At 44.2% G+C, this 13,105-nt stretch overlaps 1 protein-coding gene across 1 annotated transcript in view; it reads right to left on the minus strand.

The window, feature by feature from the left end:
• MCTP2 (multiple C2 and transmembrane domain containing 2) overlaps positions 1-13,105 on the minus strand; it is a 197,724-nt gene that overhangs the window by 97,288 nt on the left and 87,331 nt on the right. Inside the window, exons 11-14 of the mRNA XM_084817427.1 lie at positions 7,378-7,564; positions 6,091-6,184; positions 4,560-4,662; positions 3,138-3,240 (exon numbers count right to left, since the gene is read on the minus strand). Coding sequence (XP_084673553.1) covers positions 3,138-3,240; positions 4,560-4,662; positions 6,091-6,184; positions 7,378-7,564 — 487 coding nt within the window. The remainder of the gene's footprint in view (positions 1-3,137; positions 3,241-4,559; positions 4,663-6,090; positions 6,185-7,377; positions 7,565-13,105) is intronic.

Here is a 13,105-nt window from a genome sequence, read left to right on the forward strand (position 1 = left end):
TGCTTGTGCGCATTTTTCAAAAGCACACATTTTTCATGTGCTTTTTTTGAATATTTGCATGCTGTCGAACACATTTCTTTTGTCCGCGAATCACATCACAAGCTCAGAAGTGCACGGACTTCAACCGCAGATTGCTTTCGAGTCTGCGTTCAGTTTGGGAGATGCAAACTGGGTAAATAGATACTGAACTGGAATTAATTTCTCATACATCCCTGCACTGAGCTACATCCCACCCTTTGAGTATGGAACACAAGAGAAACTTCTTTTATTTTTCATTTTTTATTTTGCTTACACCATGAGCAAGCATTTAAGCACACTTTGACTTCAAGCGGTTAGGACCACTGCAGCCCAAACAAAGCAGTGTTGTGGACTTGTGGGTGGGGGCAGATCTGGTCTGCACTCTGCAGACCACCAACTGCACTCCGGCCATCCCTGAGAGAAGCGTTGTTTGTTCTTAACACCTTGGACAAAGAGCCAGACAGAATAGAGTTTAGACTTCCCTGACACTGCACACGCTTCCCCTTCCTCCCGCTACCTTCTCTGCCTGCCTTGTTATGTGAATCCTGAGGGACACTTGACAAATGTCTATAAAATCAAGAGGAAAAAAAATCAGAACCTAACATCTTCTCACTGTCAGCCCACACAGCCGGCTACATCGCACATAGACCATTTGGCAGGCGCTGGCTCTCCAGGAGACCAGCTGCTCACACCACTCCCGTCCAGTAACATCAGGGATACGAGGACTCGGGGAGAAATTAACAGAGTCATCAAAAATTGAATAAAAGATGTTAAGGAGTTGTTCCTTCCCTGTAAACATCAAACGGTTCGTCGCACGATGTAAGCTTCGATAGCCATTCAACGAAAAAAAAAAAAAAAGCGCATGCATCAAACGGCTCTTAGAAAGGGGGTCAAATGCAGCCTAAGAAGTCAAGGATGTTGTGAAGAAGAGCCTTATGAATGGGATGACACTATTTAAAGCATCTTGTATTCATGGCTGAAAGACCATAACCTTTTAAACAAAACAAAAAATAAAAATCCCCATTCGTTTGTGTCACTTGTTAAGTTTACGTGGCGTCTCTCTCAATGATGGTAATCAAAATGTATCTCTTTAATTACCTTCTACAGATTATATATTTAATTATAGTATTTATAGACTACATCTTTAAAAAAAACACATCTTGACATCCCCCCCCAAAAAAAACAAAGTTATACATTTGCAGATTGCTTAAAAATCTAGCAAGGTGAACAGTAAGAGTGTCGTTAAAGTCCAGAGCTACTAAAATTCAAGAGGTTAAAGGTGCAGTCCTATGGACTGCATTCTCATTTCTTGGAAGCCCCCAGACTGAGAAACTTCTGAGATTCCTATGCCCTGCTGGGCTGAAGTCGACAGGGAAGGAGGAGTGGCAGGGGTGATCTTTGCTTCCTCATCCTCTGATCTCTACTTTTTTCGGTAGAGGACTTTTCAGCCCATGTAGCGAGGGCACTTTGGAGATGGATGGAAGGAGGCTTGAGGAAGCTCCGAAGAAATCATATCCTGGCCTCCCCAGTCTCCTCCCCTCCCCGCCCACCAGAATGCCCTGTTTTCTCCCTCTCCAAGGTCGATTTTTCAACATTAGCGAGGCAGCCGGTATGGTTCTCTCCATACCGGCTGTGAACAGGCAGACAGGGGCGGGAGATGTGGATCTCCAACTCCTCCTTCTGAGGTCAAAGCACTGTCTCCGACCTCAGAGGGGGGAATATGAGCCATCCTCTGATCCCTGGGACGCTTACCCAGGGACCATAGGATTGATCTCTTAACCTAACTTTTACTGAGGATAACATTTCATGCATATGATGACATGGATGCTAACAGAGCTTATGCAGTGGAAAATCTATTAATCTTTAAGGTCACAAAAGACTCTTTGTTATTTACAAAAATCAAGAGAAGTAGCCTAAACTGGGAGGAGAAGAAGATTGGTTAACACATTCTTCTTTCTATCATCTGCCAACAAACAGGTTTGCAGGTTCTTGGAACACCTTAAAACCTAAAAGCTGTTTACCAGAGGCAATGGGGCGCTGAGCCTGTGCATCACAAGTAACACTGGTTCTAATATTCTGGAAATATCTCTCATTGGTTGGCTGAGCTGGGAAGGAAGAAAATAAGGGTTTCGCACATAAAGGTGGCCTAAAAATAATTTTAAATACATAAATAAAACATGTATAGATCAGTAGTTATAGTTTGGAGGTGCCCACACCACATTCCGTACATATTTTTTGCTGTCCAGAGCTGAGCTCTGGGAGGTGGGTGGATAGTTCTGAATATCTTCAGCAAAAAATCTACTGTGGAAGGCACCAACTGGCTAGTGCAAAGAACCAGCTTTACAGCTGTATTGAAGACTTGCAATGGGTTTTTTTTCCAAAAATGTGTGAGATGAACATATAACCAGATAAAAGTACACATAGAATTTGAGTAGGGTTTAAAAAAAAAAAATCAGGCAGACCACCTTACAGCAAGACTGACAGCTGTCTCAGCATTTGACTCCGCTGTATGTACATCTGCCATGCAACTTCAACTTGCTGCACTGGGAAGAAGGGATCCTCACAATATAAGAGAAGAATACTTTGTGAATTCTCTTTAAATACTATGTCTGCCTTCACTGATAAATTGGCAAAAACAGCCAGAAACTACCTAGAAGGTAATATATATATAATTGTTTCTTTCTTTCCCCCTAGAAGTTGGAAAGAAAGAAAGAAAGAAAGAAAGAAAGAACAAGTGAATAAACCAACAAGAAAGGAGAGATATCAAAATACTATATTCCAAAAGGAAATCAGGCCACAGCACTCATGAACCATAGTTATATCAGTGGTTTTCTCTCTTAATTAATCACAGCATTTGAAAGGCCCATCATAAAACTGAATGAAACATATATTTATTTATTACATTTATATCCTGCCTTTTTCCTCCTTAAGGAACCCAAGGCAATGTACATAATCCTCCTCTCCATTTTATCCTCACAACAACAACCTTGTGAGATATATCAAAAAAGGTTATTTTTTTATTTCTGTCCAAGTTGCTACAAGAGGAAGGTGATGCAGCCATCTCCCATTTGAAACCATGAAGGCTGGAACAATGCATGCAGCAAACAATAATAACTTACAGACAGTAAAGGGATGGCAACTTTTCCGAGGAAATCAGGAGGCTTATCTCCATCTTCATCAAACACTGTCACTTCTAGAACATCATGGATGTCTTTAACAGGGCTGGAAAGAGATTCATGGTGAGATGAGTTAGGACTACACACTTGCTCCGTCTGTTACAGAAAGAGTTGACAATACATATTCGCTCATTAAGCCTGGGGAGCCATCTACATGGCACCGCTTTCAACCTTCACTCCATCATACTCATAACTGCGCAGCATTGCAGCTGCAAATTAGCTTCCGCTGCCGTACATGGATGTTTTACTGTGGACTTCTCCAATGGGAGCATCCGCTGTGCCCTGACACACAACCGCTGAAGTGAAGTAAACTGTGGCAGTCATGCTGCCCCTTTTTTACCATTACATTTAAATGCACAGCTGCACAGGCATGTAGGGGTGCGACACTTCGGGGTTTAGTGGCTGTTTTGTATTTTAGGAGTTCTTTTGTATCTCTCCATTCCTCATTTGGCAGTTCTCCAGCCCAAGACTCTCGCGATGGTTCGCCAAGGCGTGTGCCCTTGAGAGGTAAGTGCTTACCCATCATTCCAAAATGGTCCTGGACCTTCTGCTCTCCCAAGACCCCTCCCCCTGGGCCTTGATCACTGACTCAAAAGCAGTCATTGCGAAGATATGAAGCTGCGAAGGTGTGCGAAAGTGTGGTTGGAGAAATGAGCACACTTCCCCATGCCTCTATAACTGTGCAGCCACAGAGGAACTGGGAAGAATGAAGGGGCGTCACAGAGTGACACAAGCACTAGGCATGCCTACCACATGCCCACCACAAAATACGAAGTCAGTTCGGGGAAAGGACAGACAGCTCGCAACCACGAGAAACCAGCAGCAAACCAAAAACATCACAGCAAAACGCGTCTTTGGAAATCCACATTTTCCGGGTGAAAACCATGTTAGGCTGCCAAGTGGTGACTGCATCGTATGTCCTGAAGGACCTCAAATCGCAGCGGCCCCATAGTAAATGGCTTATGCAGATGGGGCCTGGGTCACTTCAGAGTAGGGGTGATGGAGAAATCTGCAACAGATTCAAATAAGTTTGGATTTCTATGAATCAAACCTGCAGATACCACTGCAGACCAGTTTTTCTGAGCCACATGGATTCCACGGACTTGCAGACCATTTTTCCCTTTTGGGGAGGTTTGGATGGGGACTCCAAAAGACATCAAACATTGTTTTAAAAAATGCTTCAGATTCTGAGGAAAATGAATTCTGTGCCCAATGCTACATTTTTATTTTTAGAAACCTGCCTACAAGTACCTTCCCCCTTTTTAGACTTGGTACCTTGTCTAGCAGGCTACTTCTCTGCTGGCCTATTTCACAAAGGTGTTTGTAATTCCTAACATCATGCATTCCAGTTGCAAATCTACTTACAAAGTGAAGACCTGGTTCCACTCTGGATTGAGGTTTTTGTAAACCGTGTAACTCTGAAGTCTGCCATTCCCTAGCTCCAGTACACAGAAGGGATCACTTTTGCCTGGAAAGGGAAAAAGAAAAAAAAACAACCAGATATTTTTGAAGTATTTGATCACTGAAGAAAAACTTGCCAGTATCTCAGTAACCTGCCAGGTAACACTTGTTTCAAACTTTCCATAGCCTTTTCAGAAATGATTTTTTGCTTGAGTTGCAAAAGTCACAGAAAATATTTTAACTATTGCTAAATTCTGCTCAGCTAATGGAGGGCTATGAAAGGGCAAGCGGACAATGGCTCTGACGCAAGGAAACAAGCTGTTTCAAAAGAAGGCCTCTGTTTCATGCAAATTGTATCCTTGCTTGCACCGCTCATTTACATGTTCAGCAGATTAAATTGAATCTTCAGCATTTTTCCTAACATCAGCAGCTAAAATAATCGTCAGGATTAGGGAGAGGCAAATCTGTCAAGCCCAATTTCATTCAGGCTCTTATGTTTTCAATGTTAACGTTTGTTCCTTCCTGATTCTGTATCAGATTGCTTTTTTTTAAGTCCACGTGAAAATTTGTATGCATTTTTGTGCACATTTTTTTTAAAAATCTGCATTTTTCCCAAATGCATGCATTTCAGTATGCACTTCCACACCCATCCCTACTCATGATACTGCCTCCTTATGTCGGGGAGGGGAGGGGGAATAGAATGAGGGAACAGAACACAGTGTCGGTTTAGTTTGGAAGCCACCTCCAGGGCAGAAATTTGGGGTTCACTGCAGCTTACAAAACCAAAACAAAGGTTTTTGAGGGCTGATCCAAAATGCACCCCCTAATTTCAGCACACTCGCAAATTTCAAAATGGGACAGGAGGTGATTTTAGCAAATGGGAGAGTGCAGAGAGTTAGAGGGCAAAATCCACCAGCAGAAACACCCCCTTCGGTAACTGATGCCCAGATTTATTTTCCCAGAAGCCCCCTCAAAATCATGCTATGGCATCATGTACCATCATGGTGAGGGAATATCTTGGAGGAAGACGGAGGCAGCCAAGTCAGCACGGTCACTGTCACGGCAAGGAGCATCACCATCCCACACACACTCTGTGAGTAGAGTTTCTGTTAAGAATCTGGAATGTGCCACCAGTATCAAATTGTTTTGGACAGGACAGAGAAAGATGCATAAAAAAGAATGTATTTGTTCAAAGAATGGCCCACTTTTATCACATTGTGGAATGACCCATTTCATGATGTGCTATTTCCCGTCTATAATATGGAATGGTCTAGTTAGGTTCAGTTAACTGAATTTGTATGGACCTTATTAGACATTCTCTACCTGATATGCACTATTTATATATGCCACTTTTATGTATGCATTCTCTCTGCTATTTTCTGTTTTTCATAATAAAAGAAAAAGCACAAATCGGTTCCCATTCCAATTCATCTCAGCTCTGGGGACTTGAACATCCAGAAAAAAGAATAACATTTAGAGAAGCAATATTTCATACCTGAGAAATCTGCAGCTAACAGATCAACAGCTTTTAAAAGTTTGACTTGCAAGAATCCTATGTCCTTTATGTTCTGGAGTGAATTCCTTATACGCTGAAAATAAAGCCATTATTAGAAGAACGAAAAATATTTTTAAAATATTTCTTTGATTTCACACATTTATATTCTGCCTTTTAAGAACAAATTCTTCACAACACTAAGTAAGGATTTAGACACGAGCTTAATAAGTAAAATACCAGAAACCTTCTCACTGTGATCTACATCACCTTCTACTCAAGACTCAAATACCTCTAAGTGCCATGAACAAATCATGACTAATTTAATTTTCTGGTGGTGATTTTATTACAATTGAATATATTCAGGCTGGAAAGATATTGAAGGGGGTGTCAAGGGCTCCTCCTGAAGTGGGGTGTCCTGCGTGACCCATCTGAATCCAAATCTTCCTTCGAGTGATGCAGACTCCCTCCGATTCTAGGAATCGATGGTGTTCGCTCTTACGATGTTTACTTTGGGACATTAGCAGGCAGTTTCTACAATCAGCTTTTCCTGGACTGCACCTCTGTAGGGGGTGAAGAGAATGCAGCCTGCATATCTGAATGCTCCCCTAGTTGTAATATGTTGCTATTGTTAGTAATGGATCCTTGCACACAGAAACATAGCATGACAGGGAGAGGGCTAAGCTGCACTCGTCTCTCTGGCATGCTTGTTTTCTAGAACCCTGGAACCCTTTTCCCCAGGGGGAAGTATTTTAACCTACAATGCCCTACCTACACGCTCACGTGGCACAGGTTCTTCCTGCTGGATAGTCTAGTGCAGATGCTGTTGGACTGCAACTCCCACAACCCAACCATTGGCTATGCTAGCTAGGCCTGATGGAAGTTGTAGTCCAACAACACATGGAGGGTTATAATTTGCCCACCCCTGTTCTAATGGTTAAGCAAACTTGATGTAACAGCAAATAGACACCCAGGAAGAGCAAAATAGAGTCGATACAAATATGTGGGAACGAAGGAGAATGATCTGCCTATCTGTCTCCTGCTCTAGAATAGGAAAAGGAAATTACTACTTTAAGAACCGTCAAATGCAAACCAACCATGGAGGCTAACTGTACAGACAACTGATCCATCACACTAGCCCTAATATTTAGTGTGTCATTTATTCCTCCCACCCCACGCAATTAACAGGCTTGCAGTTAGGATCTGGGCTTTGACCTCTTTTTCTGGACCCCTTCCCCCCACCCCACCCCCATGATTTTCCTTAAGGAAAAGAAAAGTATTCAAACTCACATAGCGCTGGGAAATCTGTTTCTTCTCACAGGGGTCTCCCAGTGGGCAAAGGCACAAATCAGAGATCGAAACTCCTGAGCAGGGAGCAACAGAGATCACCATCAACAGGGACCCCGGCTGTCTCTCCAGGGGCAGTTCCAAACGGTTTGCTTGTTTGCCAGGGAGTGCACCAACATCAACATTACATCTAAACCAATAGATGCAAAAGGGGACAGGCGTTAATTTCTGACAGCAGTTTCAAACTAACACACAAGTAATCCCATGCTACCAATTGTTTATGCACCATGTACAATGTGCAGAACGTTTTACAATCTTTAAAGTGAGCTAGATAAAAGCACCCAGAAGGGTATGTGGTACAGCCTCTGTTTAGCCGTACTATCTCAGAAAGTGTGTGTGTGAGCGTGGGGCTGTTCATTTGAAAGAACTCATGTCGCATCTCCCAGTGCAGTTTGTGCAATCATAATATGCAGTTCTCCCCATGTGCATTCTGGGAGGTCATATAGTCATGCAGAAGACTGAAGCAAGCACCTTTTCCTGAAGTATCTAAATTGGTTCAGTGGTTTACTGGGGCACAAGCTGTTCAATGCCTTACAGTAAATGTGTCGATGTTTGGTGAAAGCTGACTCACTTGTGAATGCTGACAGTGCCACATTTGGGGGAATTAGGAAGCAGGTATGTAATCTGCCTAAACCAGGGGTGGGCAATTTGTAGGCCAAACTTCTGGAGGGCCACAACTTGCCCACCAAACAAATGAACTTAGATATCTGTTTCCCCATTTTGGAGGGGAATACAATAACGAATGCTGACTATCAGCATTCTGAGTTTTTGACCCATCTCAAAATTGCATTTTGCACATACCATTCAGCTTATCGCATCAGTTGTGTAAAGTCAGCAGACATTAAGATTTTAGAAACCAATTTTATTAACAATATTTCTAACCTGCCTGTGCCTTCAAGAGAGCTCACAACAACACCATAGGCATGGCATTACAGATTTTTACAGTATTTTCCAAGGCTCTCCTTTCCGGGGGAGTGGGGAGGAGGATGGGGAAGTTACAGGAGAAGCAGTAATGTTCAAAATAGGGTTGCACATAACTGGTGTACTGATCTGGGGTTCTGATTCTGTCAGGTCCCAGTCAAAGTAGATTCTTTTGATTATGAAGATGAAACAAAGGCACTTGTGCAAAAGGATGACAGTTTATTGATAGAAAATAGATGCAGAATGAATACGCAAAGAAAGCCCATGTCTCTCATCAGTTGACAAAGTAGGCACTCTTGCCTTGTCACAAGCTGATATGTCTATCTGAGTCCCCAAGATAGACAGAAGACATTCCTAGGACCAGCAAAAGTTCTCCAGGATGGCAGCACTCCCCTTGGAGCGAGACCAAAGCACAAAGCCTGTGAATTGGATCTTATAAGCTTCTCTGCTAGATGCCTCCCTCCCTTCTCAGAAGCCGGCAGGCCAATACACACACACACACACACACACACACATACATTCAAGAGAAGCGGGCGTCTCTCCCCCAAAGGTGCTCAAAGCATCGCAAGCTGGGAAATCAATCACCCCTTCTCTGGGGACAGGGCCCCAATGAGGGAGGGAGAGTTTCTCGGCTCTCCTGTGTGAATCAAGCCACGACACCCTTATCTCTTTCACTTTGTGAGGTAATTGGGCAAAGGCTTAGCAATGTGCAATTGTTGACATATGAAGCTGTACTTGCCTGATACCAACTAGCTCATGTGAGAGGCCCACTTTCTTTATTAACTATATTGCTGCTGGTTGGGCCAAGCTACACAGATCTCTAGGTGGCTGCCAACAGCATATAGGAATGCTCTGAAGCCCATCTTCTTTGCTCACTAACTAATTCACTACACCAAGTTTATCCCCATAAGAACATAAAAGGTTAGTAAATTGGTCTAGTAAGGCAGATATGAATCCAGTCCTTCATTCACATTAAAAGAGACAATGATAAACAGGGTGGTGGCAAGCAAGCCCCATTCGCCGGGGAAGCTAACCCAGATTTCGAAATACGTTAAGAACGTAAGAAGATCCATGCTGGATCAGACCAAAGGTCCACCTAGTCCAGCATTTTGTTCACACAGGGCTCAACCAGAGGCCCACAAACAGGACATGAGTGCAACAGCACGCTCCCACCCATGTTCCCCAGCACCTGGCATACAGAGGCATACTGCCCTTGATATTGGAGGCACGGCGTGGGGAACGTGTGGCCCTCCAGGACTAGATGTGATGCGGTGCTTACTTTTCCTCTGCATTCACATGTAATACAGGGGAGAGTTGCGTTTTTATATCAAAAAGGACAGGTGAGGGAAGCTGAAACCTCCCATCCTGCACACATGGAAGCTACCCCCACAGTCTGTCGCTTCAGACACTTTACATCCCATTATCGTTCCCCTCATGGAAGCAAGCCAGGCCAGGCTAGGCAGGAAAATGACAGATTGTTGGGCAGTAAGGAAAGGAGAGGAAGTTCGTTTCCCCTCACCCATGCTCCCCCTTAGATAAATAAGGTATATATCCATTTATTTACCTATCTGATGCTCCTACTCGTCAATTAAAAAATAATAATTCTCAGTTAATAATTCCATTACACGTAAAAAGAATGCCAGTTAACTGTTCACCGCAATAATAAGCAAAACAGAACAGCAACCTGACTGGATAAAAATCCAAACAAAGAACAGAAATCTAAAAGGCCGGGGTGGGGGGGGAGTTTTCACCTTGTACCAAAAAGACAACAACTCAGGATCAAACTACATGTTACATTCAAGACACAGCATGGTGCTCCGTGTGTGTGTGTGTGCGTGCGTGCGCGCGCGTGTGTGAATTAGTTAGTTAGTTAGTTATTGCATTTATATCCCGCCTTTTTTCCTCTTGCAAGGAACCCAAGGCAGCTTACATTATCCTCCTCCTCTCCATTTTATCCTCACAACAACAACAACCCTGTGAGGTAGGTTGGGCTGAGAGTCTGTGGCTGGCCCAAAGTCACCCAGTGAGCTTCCATGGCCAAGTGGGGACTAGAACCCAGATCTCCCAGCTCCCAGTCCAGCACTCTTGCCACTACACTACACTGGCTTTCTTTGTTTACTCACATGTAAGTGCAGGACTGGCAGAATTGGATTAGAACTGCAGCACAAGTGAAAGGGAGATTTAAATCTTCCCTCCCCACCCATGACTGCCCCAGCCTCCCAAATCTCTTCCTCTGCCTGGCTTTGATAGGGGGAAAAAAATCTCCCGTTGGCACTTTCCCTAAAGGTCAAAGTAACGTTAACTGCAAAGCACATGCTTGAAGATTACCCTTAAAAAAACAAAACAAAAAACCCTCTAGAATAAGGGTGCATACCACCACTTCAGATCGGACCCACCACGCACCAGGAGGGGAGGAGGAACCCTTCCCACACCACCACCATTTGCTCCGTGAACTTCTCTCCCTCTCACTTACACACACATTGGGCGGGGGGGGGGGGAATCTTCACTTGACCATGACAATGGGGTTGTTGACCCCCACACACACCAGATCATCCCTCATCCACCCAACAGCAAAAACCAGGCCCAGGGTATGTCCTGCCACGTGTGTCAGGCCAGTGATGTACTGAGACAGCCCCATGGTTGTCATGGTTGCCATGAAGTCCCGAGCAGGCCTGTCAGGATAGCCTCAGCGTGGATGTTGACGTCCCCCAGAACTACTGTCCTAGGGTTCTCCAACTCCACTTCTGAGAGCATGTCAGCCAGCTCAGGAAGGGAGACTGCTGGGCAGCGGGGTGGGCGGTATACCAGCAGCGTACCTGTTCCGTCTCTTTGGCCTAACACAAGGTACAGACCCTCAAAACTGGTGCTAGGATGGATGGGTTTCCTCGCGAGGGAGATGGGACCCTTGTGGATGACAGCAACTCCTCCCCCGACCCCCGACCCTCCAATCTAGGTTGGTGCTGCACTGAGTACTCAGGTGGACAAAACTGAGACAGATCCGCCCCGCCCAGCTCATCCCCCCAGGTCTCAGTAATGCACACCAGGTCAGCCCCTTCGTCCACAATCAAGTCTGGATTGTAATTGTTTTATCATGGACTGACCTGGTATTCAAAAGCAGCACTAAGTTTGGGAAGCAGAGTCTGGGTTAGGGAAGGTTTAATCCTCTCCCCCCACCCCCGGTGCGCAGCGGTCCCAATCTGAACTGGGGCCGTGCACGCTTGCTCTAGAGTTAAAAAGCCTCGGCTACACATTACACAATTAACGTAACATGTAGTCTGAGCCTAAATACCATGCAGTGGAGACAGTTTGGGGTGTGTCTGTGACTGGTAAGGGAAGGATTAAATCTCCCCTCCCCAAATGTTGTGGGTCTGTCCTGAATCAAGGCCCCTAATGCTTCCTTCTGAGTAAAGAAAACACACATAGGGAGTGGTTCTCTGTGTATTTAATGTAACGTCTAGTTTGAATCGCAGAGCTGAATCTCTCTGAGGAGAGAGTTCCAGAACCAGGCTGCCGCTCCAGAATTGATTCCAGTTGGGTTACCTCACCTTAAGCAGTGGTGGACCACAGAGAATGGCCTCCAATGCACATCTCCATTTATATAATAATAATAATTTTCTTTAGATTTACATGCAAGTCATACAACAACTTTTTTAAAAAGTGGGAACAAGAACATTTTATCTTGTGAAAAAGTTTCTAAGAATTTGGGAAGGGGGAGAGAGAAGAAACTCTCAAATTTCTAGCTGCGAAAAGACCTGCAAACATTAAAATATCTTGTATTTGGAAGTAAATGGAGCGCAACTTTCAAGGAGCTCTACGGATTTGAGCTCTTGCCGAAGACGTTGAGCAAACATTTGCAGCTTCACACTAAAAAGAGACTCTAAGGGGAGAGTTTCGGTGCCATGGCATGAGGCAGGAGTCGGGTTTCCAAACAGAGGCAGGGGAGAGAGAATTTGGAACAGGCGTTCCACGCTTAAGGCCTGTCGACAGGTTTTTATTTAAACAAAAACTTGTTAAGGTGTTTTCTTAATAGGCAAAAAAAAAAAATCTCTCAGGACTCCCCCAGGTGGGTTCCTTCTAAGTAAATGGGGCATGCCTTACTCCTGATTGATCCTATTCCAGTTGTAGAACCTGAACAGTTGGCACCCATCTGCTATAAATTGCAGAGACTTTCCACTTTTAAATCATCAGTTTTGGAGAGAAAGGGAGGGTGCACAAAATTTATCCCCCTAAACTGTTCACGCTAACTTCATTCTAGGGGATGGGGGAGGGGGGGGGGAGTCAGTGGTGTGAAATGGGGATGAAGCAATCCACTTGCAAGTCATTCGAAGTACTTGTTTTTGTAAGTGCTTAAACTGAGGGAACGAAATGCTTCAAGCTCAGATTATATCTTTGTCGTCCACAATGCCAGCTGCAGACCTAGCGGCTGGTTTGTTCTTAAAAGCATACAACTGAGTAGAGAGAGACACAGAACCAAAACTTCTGAAGTCTGTGGCAGGCAAGGAAACACTTCTTCCAATCACTTCAGGTAGTGGTTTCCAAACTGTGTTCTGAAGAACCCTGGGGCTCCTTGGAATATTATCAGGGACTGCTTAGGAAGAAGAACACTTTTTTCTGTCTAAACATGCATAGGATTGTGCCCTAAAAGGAGCAATTTAAAACCACCAATTTAGAAACAGCTGCAATTAAAGCCATTAAAAACATTCAGCACTGCATCTTAACTAGAAGCAGCTTGGAATAAATGAGTTTTGAA

The sequence above is a fragment of the Heloderma suspectum genome, chromosome 11, assembly GCF_057233095.1.
Source record: "Heloderma suspectum isolate Gila_16-S chromosome 11, 16-S_ref, whole genome shotgun sequence".
NCBI classification, from domain to species: Eukaryota; Metazoa; Chordata; class Lepidosauria; order Squamata; family Helodermatidae; genus Heloderma; species Heloderma suspectum.